This window comes from Choloepus didactylus, chromosome 18, assembly GCF_015220235.1.
Source record: "Choloepus didactylus isolate mChoDid1 chromosome 18, mChoDid1.pri, whole genome shotgun sequence".
Taxonomy (NCBI): Eukaryota; Metazoa; Chordata; class Mammalia; order Pilosa; family Megalonychidae; genus Choloepus; species Choloepus didactylus.
The window spans coordinates 51333784-51357396 of record NC_051324.1 but is presented as its reverse complement, the minus strand read 5'-3'; the positions used below and the strand labels follow the sequence as shown (position 1 = coordinate 51357396).

The 23613-nt window shown below is 52.5% G+C and overlaps 2 protein-coding genes across 2 annotated transcripts; one reads left to right on the top strand and one right to left on the bottom strand.

Annotated features, from left to right (window-relative positions):
* Positions 1-6864: 6864 nt before the first annotated feature.
* On the top strand, positions 6865-18131 carry HAP1 (huntingtin associated protein 1). The gene is given in 19 exon segments (XM_037810504.1): positions 6865-6869; positions 8618-9051; positions 9054-9156; positions 10188-10251; positions 10645-10771; positions 10866-10918; positions 10920-11039; positions 11704-11873; positions 11949-12010; positions 13295-13300; positions 13377-13427; positions 13430-13496; positions 13881-13930; positions 13933-13955; positions 14560-14596; positions 14599-14635; positions 15730-16085; positions 16431-16550; positions 16553-18131. Coding segments are annotated over 19 exon segments (2076 nt in total). The 3' UTR covers positions 16744-18131.
* A 4562-nt stretch (positions 18132-22693) lies between these two features.
* Positions 22694-23154, bottom strand: GAST (gastrin). Its single transcript, XM_037810831.1, has 2 exons — positions 22944-23154; positions 22694-22797 (listed from the first exon to the last, which is right to left on the bottom strand). The coding sequence occupies exons 1-2, from the start codon at positions 23152-23154 to the stop codon at positions 22694-22696; spliced, it is 315 nt and encodes a 104-aa protein (XP_037666759.1).
* Between the last annotated feature and the right edge of the window lie 459 nt (positions 23155-23613).

Below are 23613 nucleotides of genomic sequence, written 5' to 3'. Positions count from 1 at the left end.
TCCCTGTTTGGGGGTGGGGGGGAAGTTATTAGAGGGTGTGTATGTGTGCACGTGTGTGTGTTATTACTTGAAGATAACTTAATCATGGAAAACTTCACAAAACAATAGAACAGTGTCATGATCCCCCTGTATCTACCTCACAACTTCAACACACATCAACTCACAGCCAGCTTTGTGTCATCCCCTGCTTCCCCCTCTAGGTTATCTTGAAACAAATCCCAGACATCACTTCTTGTACAAATAGTTCAGTATCTATTTCTAAAAGATAAGGGCTCTTTTAAAAACACAAGCACAATACTATCATCACACCCAAACAACTAGCAGTAATTCCTCAAGATCATGAAATACCTGGTCAGTGTTTCAATTTCTAGTTGATTTAGAATCTAGACAAGGTCCTCACACAGTGACCGGTTTGTGCGACTCTTCGGTCTCTTTTAATGACCCTCGTTTTTCCTTGAAATTTATTTGTCAAAGAGACTGGGTCATTTGTCCTGCAGTTTCCCACTGTCTGGGTGTTGCTCGGGGCACCCCCACGTGTTGTTTAACAGCCATTTCTGTTCCTCCTCTTCCCTGTGAATTGGCAGTTGGAGCCAGAGGCTTGAGGAAGATTCAGGTTTGAGTTCTTGGTGAGATTACTTCCCATTAGAGTTTTTTAAAAAGAAAAGTGATAAGATATTATTCTGCAATAAAAAGGAATGACTCTTGAAAACATTATGCTAAGTGTGGGAAGGCCACATACTGTATGGTTCCATTTATGTAGAAATTTCCAGAATAGGCAAATCCATAAAGACAGAAAGAAAGCAGATGAGTGGTTGCCAGAGACTGGGGGTGCGGTGGGGAATGGGGGGTGACTACTAAGCGGTAAGTGTTCGTCTGGGGTGATGAACGTGTTCTGAAATTAGAGAGTGGTGCTGGTTGTACAACTCAATGAATGTTCTAAAAACCATTGAATTGTGCCCTTTAAAAGGATGACTCTTACGGTATGTGAATTATACCTCAATAAAGCTGTTATTTAAAGAAAACAGGGTGATTGGGTCATGCTTGCCTTTCAGGACGATCCCTCTGTCGTAGGCTGGGCTGGAGACCTGTAAGGTTTGGGGGTGCCTGTGCGTATGGTTGGATCTAGCCATCTCTCTATGTATGTCCTACTTTATCTCAGAGAGGATTTAAGAGTGGCTTGCATCAATTTGGACAGCTCCAGATGAAAGGAAGTGAAAAACAAGACAATAAGGAAGACAGGAGCACAAGGAAATGAGGGCTGGGCAGGTAAGATGGAGCTGGGGTGAGGTTAGTCCAGGGAAGGAGGCCTTGTGCTGGGATGGGCCCAGGCCTGCTTCCTGGCTCCGTGCATTTTACACAGTCAGGGCCAAGTGTTGCATGTCCATAAGATAAGATCCCACAACTGACTCAGGAGAATCACAACTGTTGTTGATACTGAGACCCCAGGGCCATTTCTCCCGGGGACTCAGATTTGTCAGGAGCAAACAGTGGTGAGTGTCACAGGATGTTCTTAGCACGGACTCTGAGATGGTGCAAAGCACGTGAACCCCAGGGCACAATGGTAAAGGGTGGTCCAAGATATTGCAGGGATGCTGGCCTCGGCTGGCCCGGCTCAGTCAATAGTAGTGGTTCCTGACAGCAGTGGTCTCACCTTTGTGTGTGTGTGTGTGTGTGTGTGTGTGTGCACGCGCGCACATGCACACACCTCATGCAGGTGTGCATGAGCTCTGCCACAGGTTGAGAAAGCAGCCATAGCCTCTGACTCCTGTCCAACTGGATGGCCAGGGCTCCCTCCCTTGGGTCCTGGGGGCGGAGCCTTGCTGATAGACATGCAGATGGAGGAAGGAGCCAGAAGCATCCTTGGGGCAAATCTCCTGAGGCCCTGGGGTGGAGCAGGGGATGCAGACTTTGTATCTCTCAGGTGAACAGTTTGGTCCTGGGAGGTGGAACACCTGGGTTCTGCTATGGTCTCATGCATTCCCTTGGCATGTTTGTTTCCCTCTCTGTGCCTCAATTTCTACATCTGTCAAATGTGTCATTTAAGGTCTGCTGTTCCCTTTTTCTTGGGGTTGTTTTAAGGATTAAATGACATCACATTTTAATGGGAGAAAGTATTTTTACAAAGTTGAAAAGGTATGTGTCACAACTGGTTTGCAAAAAAGTCCATCCAAAACACACAAAGAATCTGACAGGTCATGTAATAAAGAGACGCTGTATTAGCAGATATGACAAGATTCCATTTCACAAGGATCAAGGATCATCGAAGCAGCTGCTTCTATCAGAGAGTCAGTCTATGCACCAAAAAAATTGCCTGGCTGGCCATTAACAAAACGACGTGAAAGCAATCCTCTGGGAGGCCCTTTACCCCATGAGACCAGCAAAAATAAAAACAATAAAACCCAGGGTTGGCAGGGCTGCAGGAGAGCACCCTCTCAGTGGGCGTGATTGTAGGGCAGCCCCATTGTGGGGTTTGAGTGGTGGGGCAGCTGGGAATGGGGGCTCCAATGCATCTCCTGACCTGTGCCCTGGTCATTCCACTTCTGGGGATGTGCTCCAAGGAAATAACCCAAAAGAAAAGTGGAGTCTGTTGTATGAGAATGTTCTAAATAGCATGCTTGGAAACAAATGCCTTCAGGTCATTTTTCAACTTTTCAAATAGTAAACATTAAAATCCTCCCTGAGGTTTGACATTCAGCAACCCGAAGGGGGCTGGTGTTTGCTGAATATTGGCTCTGGGCCAGGCATCTTACTTGGTAAATTTAATTTACTACCTTGGATTATCTGCCTCATTTTATAGATCTGGAAACTGAGGCCCTGCCTGGAGAAACAGGCAGAGGCGGGTTCACAGCCAGGCCTGTGGGGCTCCTCAGTCTGGGCCTTTGCCTGACAGCTCACTAGTAAATCAGAAACGGGAACCTCCAAAATGAAAAGGATCCTTGAGGGAAGAGAACTGATAAAATGTTCATCATCAAAATTAAAGACTTCTGGTTTTCAAAAAAATATCATTAAGAAAATAAGCAAGTCACAGCCTAATCGTTTCAAAAATCATCCTAAAATGTAGTGGTTTAAAAAGGCCTCATCATAGATTATCATATCTCATGGTTTTTGTGGGTCAGGAATCTGGGAGCTGCTCTGGTGGGCTGTTCTGGCTCAGGGCCTCTCCCGAGGGACTGTGGCCACCTGAAGGCTTGACTGGGGTGGGAGGATCCGTTTCAGGGTGGCTCGCTCTCTCGGCTGGTGAGTTGGTTCCTCTCGATGTGGCCTCTTCACAACACTGCTTGAGCAAACCATCTCGGAGTCCAGTGACCCAGCATTGGACGTGACTCCCATAGCCTTCTCCTGTCCCCACATCAGCCCTTCCTCGGTGGGGAGAGGACAACACAGAGCACGAAGACCGGCTGGCATTGCAGCCTTGGAGGCGGTGACCAAACAGAGACTGGGAGGAGTATTTGAAACACATAGATTTGACAACACACGGGTATCCAGAGTATATAAAGATCTCCTGCAACTCAATAATAAGACAATCAGCTCTTCCCCCACATGGGCTGAAGACTTGAACAAACAGATGAAAAAAGTGCTCAATATTATTAGTCATCGAGGAAATGCAAATTAAAACCACAGCTACCACCACATAACCATGAGACTGGCTAACCTTAAGAAACTGGTAACACCAAGTGGAGCACGTGGAACTCTCATACGTCATTGGTACCTGTTCCGGTTTGCTAATGCTGCCACTTTGCAAAACATCAGAAATGGATTGGCTTTTATAAAGGGAGTTTATTTGGTTACACAGTTATAGTCTTAAGGCCATAAAGTGTCCAAGGTAAGGCATCAACAATTGGATAGCTTCACTGAAGGACGGCCAATGGCGTCCGGAAAAACCTCTGTTAGCTGGGAAGGCACGTGGCTGGTGTCTGCTTGCTCCCAGGTGGCGTTTCAAAATGGTGTTCTCCAAAATGTTGATCTTGGGGCGTTTTGTCTTCTCTTAGCTGCAACTTCTATTCAAAGTGACAGCTTCCAACAGCTATCTTCAAAATGTGTCTCTCAGTTGCTCTGAGGTCCCTCTGTCTGTGAATTCCTTTATAAGACTCCAGTGATCCAATTAACACCCCCCCCCCCGAATGGGCGGGTTAACCCCTCCATGGAAATTATCCATTCAAACCTTTCACTCACAGCTGATTGAGTCACATCTCCATGGAAACACTCAAAGGATTCCAATCTAATCAACACTAACACATCTGCCCCCATAAGACTGCATCAGAGAATATGGTTTCTGGCGGGACATAATATATCCAAACTAGCACAGTACCCAAAAGAATAACCACTTGGGAGAACTGTTTGGCAGGTTTTTTTTTTTTTTTTTTTTTAATCTTCATTTTATTGAGATATATTCACATACCACGCAGTCATACAAAACAAATCGTACATTTGATTGTTCACAGTACCATTACATAGTTGTACATTCATCACCTAAATCAATCCCTGACACCTTCATTAGCACACACACAAAAATAGTAAGAATAATAATTAAAGTGAAAAAGAGCAATTGAAGTAAAAAAGAACACTGGGTACCTTTGTTTGTTTGTTCCCTTCCCCTATTTTTCTACTCATCCATCCATAAACTAGACAAAGTGGAGTGTGGTCCTTATGGTTTTCCCAATCCCATTGTCACCCCTCATAAGCTACATTTTTATACAATTGTCTTCGAGATTCATGGGTTCTGGGTTGTATTTTGATAGTTTCAGGTATCCATCACCAGCTACCCCAATTCTTTAGAACCTAAAAAGGGTTGTCTAAATTGTGCGTAAGAGTGCCCACCAGAGTGACCTCTCGGTTCCTTTTGGAATCTCTCTGCCACTGAAGCTTATTTCATTTCCTTTCACATCCCCCTTTTGGTCAAGAAGATGTTCTCTGTCCCATGATGCCAGGTCTACATTCCTCCCCGGGAGTCATATTCCACGTTGCCAGGGAGATTCACTCCCCTGGGTGTCTGATCCCACGTAGGGGGGAGGGCAGTGATTTCACCTTTCAAGTTGGCTTAGCTAGAGAGAGAGGGCCACATCTGAGCAACAAAGAGGCCTTCAGGAGGAGGCTCTTAGGTACAATTATAGGGAGGCCTAGCCTCTCCTTTGCAGCAACCATCTTCCCAAGGGTAAAACCTATGGTAGAGGGCTCAACCCATCAAACCACCAGTTCCCTATGTCTGTGGTCATGTTAGCAACCATTGAGGTGGGGTAGGCCAATACCCGGCAGGTTTTTATAAAATTAAATTATGTCTACTCTATGATCCAGAAAGTCCACTCCTAGGTATTCATCCAAGAGAAATGAAAAGGTATGTCCATAATAATAATTTGAAGCCTTGTGCAAGAATGTTCATAGCAGCTCTATTCATAACAGCCCCAAACTGGAAACAGTCCAGATATCCATCAATAGGAGGATGGATAAATAAATTGTGGGATAGTTCTCAGCAATACAGAGAAACACTACTGATACATGCAAAACATGGACAAGTCTCAAAAATATTACACTGAGTGAAAGAAGCAAGACACAAAAAAGTACACATTGTATAATTCCATTTACATGAAATTCTATAGTAGGCAAAACTAACCCAAAGTAATAGAAGTGAGATCAGTACTTGCTTTTGGGGGCAGGGATTGACTGGATAGGGGCAAAAAGGAAGTTTCTGGGTTGATGGAAGTATTCTGTGTCTTGATATGCATTCGTCAAAACTGAGTGCATGGTTCATTTAAGATCTGAGTGTTTCAATGGGAAATGTTATGCTGTATGTATGCTACCACAATACATTTTTTTAAAAGATCTGAACACTTCATGGCATGTAAATTTTACCTCAATTTTTAAAATAGATGAGATAATGTGATATGAAATGGATAAAAGTATGTGCAGGGGTGACTCCAATACAAAATCATATGAGCACATCAGTGACTGTGGCCCTTTGCCACAGCCTCACAGCAGGGCTCCGTCTTCCACCTTTGTCCTCTTCTGCCTGCTCCTCTCATCAGAGCATCCTGGGATTCTGTGGAAACTTAAGTCAGGTCGGGTCACTCCTCTGCAGAAAAGTCCCTCCACTGGCTTCCTACTCACTCAAGTAAGGGCCGGTGCACTGGGCCGGGCTGCTGCCTGTCTGACCCCATCCTCCACAACCCCCCTCGCTCCCTCGCTCCCTCAGCTGGACTCAAAGGACACCTCAGGGTGGCCTTGCCTGACCACTCTATCTAAACTCGCAGCCCACACCCATCACCACTCATCTCTCAGCTCTGCTTTTCTCCACAGCACTGGTCGCATCTAATGTACTAGGTAGTTTACTTACTGATTGGTTTATGGTTTGAGTTCCCCATTGCACCCGGGCCCCATGGGACAGGTGTCTTCTCTGTATTGTTTGCTTATGTGTCCTGAAAACCCCTCACAATCCCTGGCACCAGGTGTTTAATAAATGTTTGTGAATGAATAAAGAACAATTGGAAGATGAAAAGGGAGATGAAAAGAGTTGAGATGAAAGAAGAAATGAAGCCAACACATTGAAATTGCTAACAGTTAGAACCCTAAGAAAGGCAACATGTGAAAAGCGTAGGGGGCGGCTGTGGATCTTGGATGCCTTAGGTGCCCCATCCTTTTCCCCAAAGCCTCTGGCCTGAGCCACTTTCACCAACTTGGCAGAAGTGCCCTGAAGTCTGGGTAGGAGAGCAGGGGAAGGGGCAGAAGGGGCCAGGTGGGCAGGGGGTGGGAGGCGGCTCCCTTCTGCAGGGGAACCCATTCTTTACTATTTCCCTGATACTGAGGGAAACAGCATAGAAACATATATAGAAACAACATAATAGTGAGGACTGTCCCTTTGATAAGCGGGAGATGACGTAGGAGGGTGTGAGGGATTTGGGGACAGGGAGTGAATTGGCACCAGGGTTCACCCACCCACCAGGAATGAGAGACTCTGGCTCCTGAGGAGGGGGGCTGCTATTTTGGGGGTGGGGGGTTCTGAGTGAGCCGGGAAGACTGGGAGTGAGGGCTGTGATGGTTCCCCACCCCCTCAACCTGCCACAATAGGGCCTTTCCATTTTTCTCCGTCATAGCTCAGAGCACTTACTGCAGTCTGTAATTGTCTTACTTGTTTTCTTGTTTCTCTGCCTCTCCTTCTAGACTCTAAACTCCAGGAGAGCAGGGATCCAGGTTCTCTAGTCCAAGAGTTTAGCACAGTGCCTGGCACATCCATAGTAGGTGCTCAACCAAGAGTTTAGAGGTGAATGAATGAATGAACCTATCTAGAAGGAAACATTCTTAAGATGATGTTTCCCTGACCAGGGAACTTGTTGCAGGGACACTCTGATCCTCCTTCCTGAGCTGTGTCTCTTGTCCCAGGCTGTGGCACAGGCACGCTAGGAGCCTCTTTCCAGGGGCAGCAACCTCTGTCCCCAGCGCAGGCCAGGAGCAGTGGCTGTGGGGACAGGGCACCTGGAATTCCTTCACTCACCTAGGAGTATGAGTGAGAGGGATGGGTGGAGATGGATCCCCGTGGATCCAGGGAGAGCACTCAGGAGTTCTCACAACAATCTGAGAAAAGAGGATGAGGGCTACAGAGGAGAGGACACAGTTGAGGAATATTTCGGAGGTAAATTGAGCAGGGCTTGGCCATTGATTGGGTGTTGAGGAGAAGGAATGGGGACAGCAAGAATGATCCCAAGGCTTGAAGAGAGAATGCCGCAGCCATACAGTTTTCACTTGAAGGTTTCTCCAGCCCAAAAGCACAGAAACAGCTACTGGACTCCACTGCCTCCCCACAACTGGCTCAGCACGGATGATGACCCTCCTGTAGCCGGTCCCGGGCTGCCCTGTCAGGGTCTGGTCCTGGAGACAGGTACTCTGATCTCAACCAACCATTCCACATCGCACGCTCTGGGGGCTCTCGGGAATGCGGGGGGATGGATGGAGAGAACTGACATAGGGAAGGATCTCAGAGGAGTTTTCACTGGAATAGGATCTCCCTGGAAGAACAGGTGTTCGCCAGGTTGACAGGAGGAGGGGGAAGTGAATTAGGGCAGGAGGTAACTCACGAGAAAAGGCAAGGAGATGGAAAAGGGCTGTCAGAGGGGCACGAGCAAGAGGGTGAGAGCAAAGGATCAGCTTAAGACGCGCCAGATTGGGCAGCGAGCTGAAAGCGGTACTTGAATTTGGATTTATCTCGCAGTCAATGACAAAATACTGCCCTAACGCACAGGTCACCCCTGACCATACTTAAAATGTTGGGTTGGCTTGTGGATGGATGGAAAGACACCTGGGAAGGCAACTGAAAACCCCCGCGGCGGGAGAGGAGGCGCCTCTTAGGGATCCGCTGGTCCCTGGCCCAAAATCCCCGGAAGCGGCGACTTTGGGCGGAACCATTCTTTGGAGGTGGACAGGATGTATTTCTCCGATCCCAAGTCCACGCAACCAGCTGAAACCCATACTAGACTCTTCTTCTTGCCCTTCCCTTGTTTGTCTCCTGTGTTCCGCCACCAATAACCACTGTCGCGCGACTCCCAGTCCCGGGCGCCTGTGGCTCCTCGGTCGTCCCCTCTCCGCGTGTGGTCTGGCCCGCCAGGCGCCGCTGCAGACACGCGCGGTAAAGGCCGGGCTGGGCCAGCGCACGCGGACTCAGGACGCGCCCCCAGGACCCCGAGCGGGGCTGCGCGGGGCTGGTCCGGGCCCGACCCCGGGATCCTGCAATAGTGACGGCCGCCTCCGGCCCGCAGCCAATCCCACTCCAGAGCCCTCCGCGGGACCGGCTCCGGCGTAGGCACCGCCGGGGGCTGGACCAGGAGCGGGAGCTGGAGCCGGAGCTGCCCGGGGTCCCCCAGTCCGGCTCGGGAGCCCGAGGTGGAGCTCGCCCGGCCCCTTCGTGCGCGTCCACACTCGCCGCGGGCCAGGGGAATGCCCATTCCGTGCCTGACAACCCGGACGCGCTGTGGACCCGCTTCATATTCCGAGGACCCGTTGATCCCCGGGCCACCGGCCTGGGAACTGGAAAGGCGGCTGGCATCTGGAAGACGCCGGCAGCCTAAGTCGTCAGCGGCTGGGAGTCTCGGGCCCCGAGTGCATCGCCTTTATTCGGGAGCTGGAGGAAGGTAAACGGGGTCCTCGGGACCTTGGCGCGTTGGCACCTGGACCGCTCCTGGGAGGGGGGACCCCGTCGGATCCAGGCGCCCCGCCTTCTCTGGAACTCAGTCCCACCCCTCCACCCACCCCCGCGATGTTACTGTTCCGCGGTGTCTGTCTGGTCACTCCTTCCCTGTCTCTATCGTTCCCCCTTCTATCGTTCTCTAATTTCAGTCGGTCGGTCAGGTCCGGGGTCCCCGCGGCCGCCCCCCTCTATTCTACGCGCGCGATGCTGCGGCAGATCTGCGCACACTCCGTCCCGGCCTCCCCAGTCTACCGCGCGGCCGGGAGAGCGGCGGGGGCTGCGGGAGGCTGCGGGAGGGCGCTGGCCGGCTGCGCTCGCTGCGGGGGGTGGTGGTGAGTGCACCGAGAGGAGGTTTAGCCAAGGTCCTGAGCTTCGGCGGTCAAGGGCGGACTTTCCCCAGTGCGAGGATGTGCCGGGCCTCAGGCTTCCTCGCTGTCTCTTCCCTGCTGTCCAGTCCTGGGGTGCCGGGCGGTCTCGGAGTTGGGTCGAGAGGCTCAGGCGCTCCCTCCTCCAGTGCTGGAGAAATCGCTTTCTCCTCCGCACATAACAGATGCGTAGACCTCATTCTGTGCTTATGACCCGTGAGGTTCCAGTGAGCTGGCCAAGGCTGCCCTCTGGGGAGGGGTTGACGAATCAGTCTGTACTGTATTTCCCACAGCTGTCCCCGTTCTCCTGGGTGCCAGGGACCCAGGCCTCCTGAGAGCCCAGTTCACCCGCGCCTGGAGAACTGTGAGCCTCTGATCCCACCCCGGCTTCTCTGGAAAAAAAAAAAAAAAAATGGGGCCCTGTCCAGTTGGCCCTGGGAGCAGAGGAGTGCTGAGGACTAGAGGGTATGGGGGAGGATACTGGGGGCAGGAATGGAGCTCAGTCTTCTCTTCTGATGACCCTTGTGGTTGAAGGAGAACTGGGATAGGGCAGGAAACAGCGGATTGTGGGGTGGCACAAAGTCCCCTTTTCCCTGGCCTGCTTGGTCTTTTCCCTCCATCTCGCCTCCTTCTGCGGTGCTGGGTCCTGAAAGACCCCCTCTAGTCAAGAAGATCAGCCAAGAAGGCATCAAAGGGATGTTCAATTTGCTGGAGAAGGTGTGCCGCCTTTCCTACCCAGGCCAGCGGGGCCTTCGCCAGGCCCCTGTTTCAATTCTGTCTCATCAGGCTAGGGTCCTGTCTCTCCTGCCTGGCCACCTCTCTGGGGGTCAGTCTGGGGGTCAGTCACATGCCAGCCAGGCAGCTGTGGGGCTCTCCAGGCTGGTCGAGCTTTTAAAGCTGAAATGGTCTGAGCTGCTCTTTCTCCATTGGGGAATCCCCAGTGTGTTAATGGTAGAATCTGGTCTAGTGCCCTGGAGAACCAGGGGAAGAAGGGTTTCCTCCGGTGGCCTAGTCTCCCTCTGAGCCCTGTGGCCCCCTAGCTTCTCCCATCTGTCTGGAAGATCCCCGGGAACCAGGAAAGTAGTCCCCATGGGTGGTGGGCCTCTGTAGAGAGAGCGGGACCTTAATACAGCGGCACGCAGCGGCCAGGCCCTGGTGCAACAGAATAGGGCTCTGATGGAGGAGAACAGCAAGTTGGAAGCCAGCCTGGGCTTGGCCAAGGAGGAGGTAAGGGGGAGTTGCTGTCTAGGCCTATCTACAGCCCCCTCGTGTCAGCACCTGGCCCCCTGCTCCAACCCAGGATTCCTCTCTCCTCCTGCCAGATTTTACAGCTCAGACACAGATGAGCTTGCAGGACCACCTCCTTCAGCTCTACTCAGACTCTTGAGGATGAGGAGTAGGAGGAGAAAGAGGAGGAAAAGGAGGAGGGAGAAGAAGAGGAAGAAGAGCAGCATGATCATCTCAAGCTGTGCCTGTCCTACTTTGCACCTGGGCAATTCTTTGAGGCTCAGTTTCCCTGTTTGTGAACAGGGACACAGACAAGCCTGCCAGCAGGTTGCTGTGACTAACTGAGACTGCCACACAGCCTGGGTACAGAAGCCCTGGGTGAGTTGGTGTATCAGTTTGTATATATTATGTTCCCCAGAAAAAGCCATGTTCTTTAATGCAGTCTTGTGGGGGCAGACATATTAGCGTTGATTAAGTCGGAATCTTTGGATTAGGTTGGTTCTATGGAGATGTGACCTACTCATCTGTAGGTGATAGCTCTGATGAGATAATTTCCATGGAGGTGTGGCCCCACCCATTCGGTGTGGGCCTTGATTAGTTCACTGGAGCACTATAAAAGCTCAGACAGAAGGGAGCTCACTGCTAGAGTAACTGAGAGTGACATTTTGAAGAGCAGCTGCAACTAACAGAGGACAAAACGCCCCAAGAGCAGCATTTTGGAGAACGCCATTTTGAAACGCCACCTGAGAGCAAGCGGATGCCAGCCACATGCCTTCTGAGCTAACAGAGGTTTTCCAGATGCCAATGGCCATCCTTCAGTGAAGGTACCTGATTGTTCATGCCTTACCGTGGATACTTAAAGGCCTTAAGACTTTGCAACCAACTAAACCCCCTTTATAAAAGCCAATCCATTTCTGGTGTTTTGCATAACAGCAGCATTAGCAAACTGAACAGTTGGGAACTGGTACCCCCACTCCCTGCACCCCAGCTCCCATCACTGTCTCCCCTGGGAGTTCTCAGGATTTGCCGCACTGCTGCCCTCAGCTGGAAGCCCTGCAGGTGCAGCTCAGGCTTCTAGAGGAAGAGAACGATCAGCTGAGAGAGGAGGTGAGGATGGGGGAGAGGAATGCCCCTACAGGTAGGGGTGTTGACACCCTGGCCCTTCCTCTTTCCCTCCTTCCAGGCCCCCCAACTGGAACCCTTGAGGGAGAGGAGCAGATGCTCATTCTGGACTGCCTGGAGCAGTTTTGTACATGATGTTGTGACTCGGGATAGGGGGCTGTCCCTAGGAGTGGAGAGAACTCAGGATTTGGCATTTGGAGATCTGGAGATATTACTCTCTTCATCTTTAAAATGGGGATTAAAAAGAAAAAAATTTAAAATGGGGTTACAAGGATCAAGAGAGGTAACAACTGATGGAGTACTTTGTGCAAACTGTGAAATACTTTGCAGAAGCTGTGGGTCTCTGCTAAGCCGGCAAGCCTGCATTCTGTTATTTGGGATGGGAGGAGGGAGGGGGCTGGAAGTGAGGAAGGGATGGAGTCAGGAGCTGCCAGAGACCAAGCACCCTGAGGCACTGGGGCTGGGGTACAAGCACTGGGCAGTAGCTGGCCTGGTGTTCTAGGTGCTCTGCATTTATGAAGACCGGTGAGACCCAGGGTTTGTCCCTAAGGCGCTCATGTCTAGCTAGTGCAATGCAAATTCAAGGTGGCAGCAGCCAAACTCATGCTGTTCGCTGTACCCCAGACCTGACCTTCCTTCCCCCTGAGTTCCACAGCTCCCTGAATGGGCCCACTGGTGCCCAGGCCCCAGGGTAGGAGCCAGTCCCCAAGCTGTATTGCTTCTACCTCTTGGGAATCCCTTAGGTCTCCCTCTTCCTCCTCACCTATCAAGGCCTCTAGCCCAGGCCACCTCGCCAACTGCCACAGCCTCTTTACTGGTCTCCCTGCCTCCACTCCTGCCCTTCCAGGCCCTTCTGCATTCAGCCCAAATGAGTTTTCCAAAACCAAATTTGACCGTGTTACTTGTCTACCTAAAACCCTTCAAAATAGCTTCTCATTGGCCAAAGGACAGACTCCACTTTCCCTGCCATGGCCTGTGTCCGGGAACCTGCCTACTGGTCCATCTGCTCCCCTCCTCACGTCTTGTGATTGCCTCTGGGCCTTTCCCTACTCGGCTTGGGCCTGTGTCTTCCCTTCTTTGCCTGCCAAGCCCCACTTGCCCTGCAGAAGTCTTAGCTTGGTGGTCCCTTCCTCCAGGAATCCTTCCCCGACCTTGCAAGGCTGGGTTGGGTGCCATAGCTGTGACCCTTATATGCTCTTTATACTCATTCCATCCTAGTCCATATTGTGCATTGTTATTACTTTTTCCCATCTGTCTCCCGACTAGATGTGAGCTCAGTGTGGGCTGGCACCAGGCCTCCTGGGTGCTCACCCCAAGTGCCCGGCTCAGTGTCTGTCAATAAACCTTGAGAGAAAGGAAGGCCTGACTGAGGAAAGGCAAACCCTGGAGTACCGCTGGTACTCTGCAGGAGCTGAGGGTGGGGGCGATGGAGGCATCTGGGAGGGCCGGGGGAGTGAGGGTGACCTCCCCATGCGCCATCCCCACTAGCGGAGGCAGCCAGCAGATGGCTGAGCTGTGACTGCTGGTGCTCAGGATGGAGAACTATGCCAGCAGCAGAGGGAGGTCACCCCACTGTGGCCCGGGGTTGTGGAGCTGCAGCAGCACTGCCAGTTGGTGGGTAGAGGTGCGGGGGACCCTCCATGGGACCCAAGCCCCCTTCTCCCTGCCCCGACCTCATGGAGCCTTTGGCTCCTGGCTCAGCCAGGCCCAGTGTCCCTCTCCATGCCAGGGTTACAGTTGGAGGAAGTCTCAGAGAACCCTTCATTCTGCCCCCTCATTGCCTCAAGGAGGGGACCCAGGTCCAGAGAGGGTCACAAAGTCTGCCAGGAGCCAGGGTGCATGACCCCCACCCCCGCTTCATTTGGCCTCATTTGCCATGACCTCTTTTTTTTAAAAAAATTCATCCATGGTATACAGTCAACTGCCATAACCTCTTAAAGGGCTGCCAAAGACCAGTAACCAGTACTGATTACTGGTTCTGGTTCTGGATTCTTCCAATATGGGGCTGAGGCTGAGAAGCTGCAGGAGCAGCTGTCATCGAAGAAAGAATCCAGATGCAGTTCCAGGACCAGGTGAGACTCCCCTCAGCTTCTGCCCCATGAGGGCCCCTGGCGCAGCTGCCTGACGCTCAGGAGAGGACACGTTCCTTGCAGGCGGGGACTGGGTCTTGTCTCTGCACCTTTGGTATCAGGCAAAGGGCTTGGCAGCTGGTAGCTCAGCTGGGGTCTGAGTGTACTCCGGGAACCTACCTGTGGTCATCCTGCATGTAATTATTTGGGTCTGGATCCCAGGCCTCTTAGCCTGGCTTCCTGGCCCCCCAGGGGGGAGGATGGGGAAGGCACTTGGGCTGGGTGCTCCTGGGTCCCACCTGAACCTGTGGGTGGGCTCCCAGTTGCAGGACCTGCAGAAGAAGTACCCGGAGTGTGGGGCATGCCGATAAAGGCCCAGGAGAGGTGCAGACCCCCCGGCAGCAAGCCCAGGTGCCCACTGGCTCCGTCACCCACTGCACGTACACTCTGCCCCTGGCTGCCTACCTTTTCCAGATACTTGCAGGGGTCAGACCCCCTGACTTCTCTGTGCCCTGTGTATCTTAGCCCTGCTGGCTGATTTCTATCCTCAGCCTCTTGCTGTGTCTGGGAGTGTGGGTGGGGGTTCTGTCCCCCATCTCCATCATAGGAGGCACTTCCTGGTTTCCAGGAGGCCCTGGCTGAGCAGTCAGGGTGTCTATAAGAAGGATTATGACAGATCCTCTGTTTTTTTTTTTTTTTTTTTTTTTTTTTATGGAAAGGTCCATTGCTGGGACACTGAGGCCCCTGACTGACCCACACTCGCCTGCCTCCGCCATGGGCAGCATCCTTCCCAGCCGGATGGGTTTGCCCACACACTCCAGCCTTTCCCACAGTGCTCTTCCCTTCTGATTTCTTACTCGTGCCTTGTTCACTGCTCCACCCTCTTCCACTCATCACCCTTTTTCTTTTTCAGCATGGTCTCAGATCCATCCTTTCTCCCTGGGACTTTTTGCATGATGGGGCCCCAGGGACTTTACAGTTTCAGCCTCCACTGCCTTGAAGGCTCTTATCTCTGTTGAAGGAATTATGAAAAGACAGGGGAGAAGTTAAACCTGGGGTAAGCTGGCCAGGGGATCGCAGCACCTGCTCTTTCAGCAACCAGACAACCACCTGCAGCTTGTTCTGCAACCCTGCAACCCTGGAGAAAGCCCTGCTGTCCCCTTTTCCTTCAAACATTGCCCAATAGGTGACCATCAGATTTAAGGCTGCTCCAAGTGGGGACCAATGTCTTGCCTTCACCTGGCTGGGGGCTGAGAGGTGAATTGAGCACTGGTCTAGGAGCTGGGAGCACATGGGACTGAGTCCAAGCTTGGTTCCTTTACTGGCTGTGTGTCCTTGGGCAAATCACTTGACCTGTCTGAGCCTTACTGAGGTGGATTGGTTCCTATGGCAACTAGCTTTGGGGGTGGGTTGTAAAGGTTAAATGCTGAAGGAGGAGACAGGGGATATTGGGGGGCCTGTGCAGTGTTGCTGACCATTCTTCCTCCCTCCCCCCAGGGGCCTGTGCTGGGTATTTGAAGCCATGGAAGGGGTACCTAGCTCCCTCACCCCTGGCTGGGATAGAAGTGGGGAGTAACCGTCAGGGTCTATGTGTAGACTGGGGGCAGGAGGGAGAGCTCAGAGGGGCTGGAGTTGGGGGGTAGGCCTGGTGGCTGGACATTCCTTCTCAGCCCCATTTGTGGGAGACGTTCTGGGGGGTGTGGAGGAGGGTGGCCAGGGGCTCTGGCAGGGATTGACTTGTTGGGATATGGAAAGGCTTTCCCATCTCTGTCCCCAGATTTGAGCTGTGCTGCAGTGAGGAGTGACAGCAGGAACAGGGGTTCGAGGCTGAGGAGGGGTTGATGCTGACAATGGATTTTGTGCTGGCGGAAGATTTCATGCCTGTAGAGAAGCTGGTGCCTGCGGAGGAGCTGCTGGCCCTGGAGGAGGTGGTGCCAGCTGAGGAGAGGGAGGTGGCAGAGGAGGTGGAGCCGGAGCTGGAGGAGGCAACATGGACGAACGTGGTGACCTCAGCCCTGGAGGCCAGTGGCTTGGGCCCCTCACACCTGGACATAAAGTAGATCCTTTAGCAACTGGCCAACGGGCAGGACACCCGTTACAAGTGGCAGCTGAGGCAGAAGATGCTCCGGAAAGGTGAGTGCTCCCATGGGGCCTTCCCTTCAGTCAACAAGACAAGCTGCAGATTGTCAAGCCAAGTGCTCACTTTACCCAGCCTAACCCCATCCAAAGTGCTGATTTGCATGGATTTTGCATATCATTTACATAGGCACCTCAGGTCCCTTTCAGAGGAAACTATGGCCTCAATGCTCATTTACATGATATTTGCATAGGATTCCAGATCTCCACCCCCTTTTCTCCTGGGGTCTGGGCCGGGGTCAGGGCTGGGACCGCAGCCCCCTGCTGTGCCTCAGCGCAGTGTCTTTGAGTCTTTGCCCCCACCCCCACCCAACTCCTGCCCCCACCTCCCCCATCCCCAAGGCTCCCCAACCCTGCAGCGTGGCAGCAGCAGGCCAAAACAAACAAGGGGCAGGACCGTGGTGCAGCGGCCCAGGGTGCCGACCCAGGGCTTTCGGAGGCTGGAGGAGGACAGGGCCAACCACCGCCCAGGGCCTGGGAGGAAGAGGGGCCTTCCGGGGCCACCCAGGCCATTGGAACAAAGGCCTTGGCCAGCAAAGGCCCCAGTCAGACCAGTCCCCTGGGTGCATCTGCAGGTGGGGCTAGGGTCTCCTACAGGGTGGTAGGGAGCGGGGCAAGATCTCCTCTCCCAGCTAGAAAGCCCAAAGGCTGTTGAGCCACAGCTGCTGAGTGCAGGCCTTGTGCCAGGCCAGCCGGGTGAGACCTGCTTTTGAGGAGCTCATGGTGATGTCAGTGATGATTTACTGACACTCACATGCATCGGACCCTGAGCTAAGGCTTTACATGCCTTGTCTCCTTTTGTGTTCCACCTCTGTCCTCATTTATTGGGTGAGCAAACTGAGGCTCAGAGAGGTGAAGTAACTTGTTCAAGGGCACAGAGCTAGGAGTGGACCTGAGCCCATCGTCATCACTCCTATGCCGTGCACCTCTCTTAGCCTGTCCCTGCCCTCTGATCTTGTCCTGGTGCCCATCTGCCCCTCCTGGCCTGCCCGTGATGGCCCTTTGGTCACCACTGGGTGGAACAACGCTAGCCTCATCTGGGCCTCATGTGAGGTTGTCCAGGTTGTAAACAGGATGGTGACCTCTATGTCCAGGCAGTGGGCCACCTGCGTAACTGTGTTGGTGGCCCTCTGTCTTCTTCAGCTTTCGCTGTCCAGGCCAGGCCTGTGGTCCTCAGGCCTGTAGCTCACAGGCACTCCCTTTCTCTTCCAGGCTTTGCTGTTTCCCAGCAGCCTGCAGAGGCCCCACAGAGGGCACAAGGCCCCTCCTGCTGTTGCCTGGCCAAGTCCCACCCACCCCAGACCTGCCTTCCCATCCTCTGAATCTGGACCCCATGTCTGTCAGAAGCTCACCCTCTGTGCTAATGAGCTGGGGCTGGAGCTTGAGGGCCCAAACCTTGACTCTCTTCTGAGACAGGCTCAGGGAACCCCAGCCCTCCTCTTGCAGCTGGTGCAAAAGCTGTGGCTGCTGGGCCTGGAGCACATGGTGACCTACAGGGTGGGAGAAGCCCAGGGGAGGCCCACTGGCCACCAGACCCAGATCTGAGAGGGGCCTGACTGAGCTGAGGTGGGGGTGGGGGTGTTTCACCGAGTATAGGAGGTTGTTGTGAGTGCCCCCCAAATTCAAGGGGGCTCCCATGTCCTTGTTGACTTTTGGGGACCTGGCCTCTCATCCCCCTTTCTTCATTCTTTCTTCTCAGTCCCTAATTACAGTTTGTAACCAGAAGTGCCTGTGTGTGGGTGAGGTGTCCCTCTGCTCTGGGGTGTCTCGCCCCCCCCACCCCCCGTATAGCCTGTGGCCTGTGAGCATTCAGGCTCCCACCCAAGGCCCAGTTGTCCCCTCCATGCTGTCCTCCCTTCGGTGACATTGTGTCCTTTTCCAGATAGTCTCCTCTTTCCCACCCCTTGACTCATAAACAGCTGGAGTCTGGGGCTCAGAACTCCCCATGGGTACCTGCCTGCTCCCCAGTGCTTCTCAGTCTCGTGTTTCCTGTCAGCCAGTGCATGTGCTGGTTTAGGAAATAAAGGACCTGTTTGCTACATGGCCCAGCCTCTGTGTGTCTTTCTTAGGGAATGTGTGTGTGTGAGTGTGTGTGTGTGTGAGATGCATGTGCCCAGGTGCGTTTGGTGGGGCAAAGTTGTGGAGACAGCACAGGCTTTGATATTGAATGACATGTCAAGAGCTTTTATTAAATACATTATTTAATCTCATCACCAACCACTGTGGGGGTGAATGATGTCATAAAGATTTGTCAGATGATGAAACCAAGGCACTCAGGCAGCTTAAGTGAGTCTCCCAAGATCCAACAGCTGGTTCTGGAGCTGGGATTTGAGCCCAAGTCCTTAGGATTTTCAGTGCCCACTTCCCTGAGTCTTTCTGCTTCGGGGAGTCTGCTCCAGTGCCGTGGCTATGAGAGCCACCTGCTGTTTGAGGTTGAGGTCCCAGAAGCAGGCCTGGAACAGGGTTTGAGAACAAGTCATTTATTTGGAAGGTGATCCCAGGAAGCAAGAAAAAAGGAAGCTAATGAATAGGAATTTTAGGCAATGGGGGCTCAATCCCACCGGAGAATACTGGGAGAAAGTGTAGACCCTTGCAACTCAAAGTGTGGCCTGTGGACCAGCATTGCTGACACCCCCTGGAAGTTTTTCAGAAATGGAGAATCTCAAACCCTATCCCTGACCTACAGAGTCAGAATCTGCATTTTTAACAAGGTCCCCGGCTAATTTGGATGCATTCTAAAGTTTGAGACACACCTATTTAGAACCCGTCTCAGTTATTCCACCCAAGAGGTGAGGAAGCTGGGGCATTTATCCTCCAGCTCCCATTCATCATTGGCTGAGGGCTGCTTCTGGGGGCCTTAACCCATTGACACTTCTGGCCTGCCCCATGCATTGGGTGAGAAAAAGCCCCCAGGCAGAGAATAGCTGGTGCTTGTAGAAGGATACTATCAGTAGGTACTGCAGTGGTGGGAAAAGAAGGGATGCAGGCAGGGCACCAACAGTGTCTACTACAGTCCATCCTTTGTACCACTCAGATGCACTTGGAATCCAGGTTGAGTTCACACTGGCCTGACATTGCTTCTTTAACGTGGTGGCTGAAAGACCTACAGCTGCAGTGTGAATGGTACAAGTTATGATCTCTACTGCAGCAGGTGGTCCCAAAGCCCGAACTTATATTCATTATCTCCTTGGTCTCCCACCTATTCTGGATTCCTGTCATCCTTGGCCACCACTTCAGCTGGTCCAGGTTGCTTTCCTGGTGGAGTATCCTAGACCTCCATTCCTGAGGGGTCTGAACATTTGATTACCATGCCATGGTTGGTCATGTTTGCTGCAATTGACCACATAGGGGAAGCACTTAGAAGCACCCCAGCGGCTCTCCTGAGTTCTGGATGTACTCCTTTCTGCCCTCATCAGGAGGTAGTGATCCTAGTTCTTTATGTTAACCTGATAGTAACTGATCTTTATTTGCCTGCTGGCCTACTGACATGAAGAGCCAAAAATGACCAGGCAGCAGCTGTAACTTTAGGCTCAGGGGAATCCTTATGTATTCCTGGTGGAAGCATCCCCCACATGGGAACTAGGATCTCTAGTCCGGCAAAGCCTAAAACTTCGGAGACAGGAAGCAGAGATTCCTGAGGCAGGCCCCTGGGAGTGATGGTGAGAGGGGCAACTTCTACTTCTACCCCTTGGTTTCTGGACTTGTGTTCTGGCTGCCAGGGACACAGCACCATATAATGATCATTGGTTCAAAGAAGACACTGTATTCCAACCTCCAGGGTGTCACCCCCAAGTTGATGTCTTAGCTGTGCCTTTAAGTAGTAAATCCAACATTCTATCAGATCTGCAGTTTCTGGGTGATGTGGTATATGGCAGGACATTGTTACACTTCCTTTACTATAAAGTGGGTCCCTTGGTCTGAGGTCTGAGGTCATGTTTTATGGGATCCCATCATAGTAAGTCATATACTCCATAAGCCCTTGGATGTCTTTCCTGCACTGTGGGATTGATATGTATTTAGAATATGTATCAGTCCCCACAAGGAGGATTCAGTGCTCTTTCTAGGGTGGAAGGTATCTGAGGTAATCAACTCAACTCTAAGCAGCTTGCTGGTCTCCTTGAGGGGTGGTCTCATATCAAGGTCTCAGAGTTGGTTTCTGCTGCTGTCAGGACAGAAATTCAGCAAAAGTAGTAGTAGATCGATCACCTGCTGGGCCCAGGCATAGCTTCTGTCTTTGCCACCGTGGTCATTACTTTCGTGGGCCCACAGTGCAAGTATGGAGTGGCCAAAGACCGAGAGTGGCTGACATCCATTGGGTGGACCATGTTGTCCACCTGGACGTCCACTGCGTCTTCTGCGGTGGGTGCTCTTGGTGGACACGGATGCGAGCTCACTTGGTACCCACTCTCGTAGATCTTACTGCCTCTCCCCAGAAGTGTTTGTCTCTGATTTTCAAATCTTGTTCCTACAAGTCCCAGGACCAGTCAGGCAAGGCATTTGCCACTGCCCAGGAGTCTGTGTATCTCCTTCCCTCAGGCCACTTCTCCCTTCACACCAAGTTGCTGACCAGGAATATGACTTGAAGCTCTGCCCACTGGAAGGAGTCCACTCTGCCCTCTGCATTTTGGGGCCGCCCCTAAGGGGGCGTGTAGTACAGTAGCAGTCCATTTTCAGTTTGTACCAACATATTAAACCAACCCATTTATGAACTGGTCCTGGTTCCTCCTCTCTGAGCTGGTCATAGGGAATCTCCAATGAGGCTGTAGTGTGAGCTGAGGAAGAGGTGACTGTGCAATAGATGTGGGGTTCTGGGTTGGTTAGAATAACTTATTTGCACCCTCTGGACCTTCTCAGACCCAATCTTAAATATACCATTTCCATCCTACAACGAATTGCTGCTGAGCCTGCCCAACCTTATGACATGATCGGTCTGAAAATCCTCAGCTCATGGAGTCTTGCCAGGGTTCTGCTTTCAGCCTCCTTTGTTACTCTGTGCTCTTACAGTCAGATCTTGGGATTGATTTTCAGCTTAGTTTTTCCTTTGCTGCAGCGGGGGCTGTTTGGCTTTCATACTATAACTTGAGATGATGGTTGGCCGACCTAAGCCTAATATTTTCTTTTTTTGGGGATTCTGTGATGATGGATAACAGCCAACCAATGCCATGGTCCTTATAATTATCATTGCATTCTTATCTCTCAAATGCTGGAGCAGTTGCTAGCCAGTGCATCCCTTCCACCTGGATCTCATCCTAAGTCTTAGTAATCATGACGCTCCTGCACTCCAGGGGTCATCAGCACCTCACTTAACACCAACAATGAGGTTTTGCTTGGCGAAGGATTCAATTCCAGAATCTTACTGTGAGTGTCTATTTCCTATGACCCCTTCTGGCACCAACTGTCTTAGGATGAGTTCCCCCAGAAGTAGATTCTGGGATAAAGATTGGAGTGCAAGTAGTTTACTTGCATGGTGAGCCCAAGAAACATCAGAAAGGGAGTGAGGGAGTGAGACAGGGGAGGGCAGAGAGTCAGTAAAGGATGTGTCACTGAGCCTGTGACTGCCGTGGACAACTGGTCAGCCCTGCTGGGAATTCTGGGAGACGGTATAGAAGAGACCTTGGAGTTATCCCGCCTGAGGGGTGGGGGAGCTGGGTGTTTATCACCCCTTTCAGCTGTCATTGACCAAGGGAAGCTTCTGGAGGTGTCAACTCCCCAGCATGTCCAGCCTGCCTTGCCTCGGGCTGAGAGAAAGCCCCTGGGTGGAGAGCAGTGGGTGCTTGTGGTAGAATGCTGTCCTGGGGCAGAGAACAATGAGGGACGGTGGACGAAACCCGACGGGTGCCTGCGCCAGCCACTCACCCAACTGTTTAAGAAATGTTTACTGAGGGCCTCCTGTGTGCCGGGCACTGTCCTCAGCCCTGGGGCTCCAGCAGTAAAGAAGGCACACGTAGTCCCCGCCCTCACAGGGCTCCCCGTCTAGCTGGGGAGGCAGACAAAACAGAGATTGTGAAGTGTGTGCTAAGAAAACAGGGTGCTGTGACAGAGAGTGACGGGGCCTGTGTGTGAAGGGTGAGGAGCAGAAGGGGTGGGCCTCTGAGGAGGTACCATTTCAACCAAAACCCCAAACTGAAAAAGGCACCAGCCATGCATTCCCGGCCCAGGGAACAGTGAGGACAAAGGTTCTGAGCGGGAAAGAATGTGGAGTGTTTGGAAAGGAAGAGAGAAGATGAAGGGAGTGGCACGGACGATGGGGGAGAGGAAGGCAGGGCTAGCTCTTTGGGACTCTTTGGGGCTTTGGTATTTTATCCTAAGTGCAATTGGAAGCATAGGATGGTTTAAACCGTCCAACGACTTTGTTCGTCTTTTCAAGCTTGCTCTGGCTGCGACCCTATTTTTCCACTCACATGCGCAGATGCTTGCTCCATGCTGGGTGTGGGGAGGAGGATTTAGCCAGGGTCCCTGCGCTAGGGGGCACCCTGCCGAGTCCCCATCCCCGGCCCCACAGCACTTGATCCCAGGTGAGCCGTCAGAAGCTGGTTTATTCTGATTATTTTTCACAGGACAGGGCTGGGCGGGGATGGGAGGGGGCTGGGCTCTGACACTCGGTCCTAGGGCCGTTCATCCCCTTCATCAGCACTGCGGCGACCGAAGTCCATCCATCCGTAAGCCTCCTCTTCTTCCTCCAGCCACGGCCCCTGCTTCTTGGACAGGTCTGAGGAGGGGGACAAATGGGGAGGGTCGCAGGTGGGGCCGGGGTGAGTGGGAGAGGAGGTGAAGTTGGGGCAGGGTGCTTGGCTTCCCGGCGGATGGGTGGAACTTGGCCAAACCTGGCTGCACCAGGCAAACTGCAACACCTACCTGCTACGAGATGTGGGGGGCCCTGGAGCCCCAGCTGCCTTCGGGGGTGAGAGACGGGGCCCAGCTGGCCTGGCCGGGGAGGCTCCAGGCCCCTGCTGGGCTCCTGGCCCGTGGGCGTGTTCTGCAGCTGGGAGAGGGGCTTCCAAGATGCTTCTGAGAAGGCGGCCAGAGCCAGTGTGGAGATGAGCACCAACACAAAGAGTCGCTGCATCTTGTCTGTGGAGGCGAGAGGGGCAGAGCTTAGAGGCAGGGCTGTCCCCGGGCAGGCCTGGAGGCAGGGGGCTGGACCAGATGGACTCCAGGTGCATCTTCCTGCTGACAGACCTGCAAATCTCCCTGGAGGCCGTGGGCTCCATTTCTCCAGTACCCCCAGCTCTGTCCAGGCCCCCAAGCCTCACAACTCTTTCCTCGTTGCCTCCCCAATTACAGCGACTGCTTCTTCTGGAGGAATTCAAAACTAGATCAAGACTTCCAAACCGTTCTGCAGAATTAGAGGCCACGTTGGCGCCTCCATAAATATTGGCATCTTGGAATTTAAGGTAAACTTTTAAATTGTAATACCAAAGGAACACACACACACACACACACACACACACACACACACACACACACAGTTGCATTACAGACCACACAGAAACACTGTGGAGACCCCCGACCTATTCACTTGTGT

Coding starts and splice junctions, on each gene's coding strand:
- GAST (XM_037810831.1), bottom strand. CDS start 23,154: ATGCAGCGACTCTTTGTGTTGGTGCTCATCTCCACACTGGCTCTGGCC. Junction 22,798..22,943: donor CCCCCCACATCTCGTAGCAG/GTAGGTGTTGCA, acceptor CCCCCTCCTCAG/ACCTGTCCAAGAAGCAGGGG.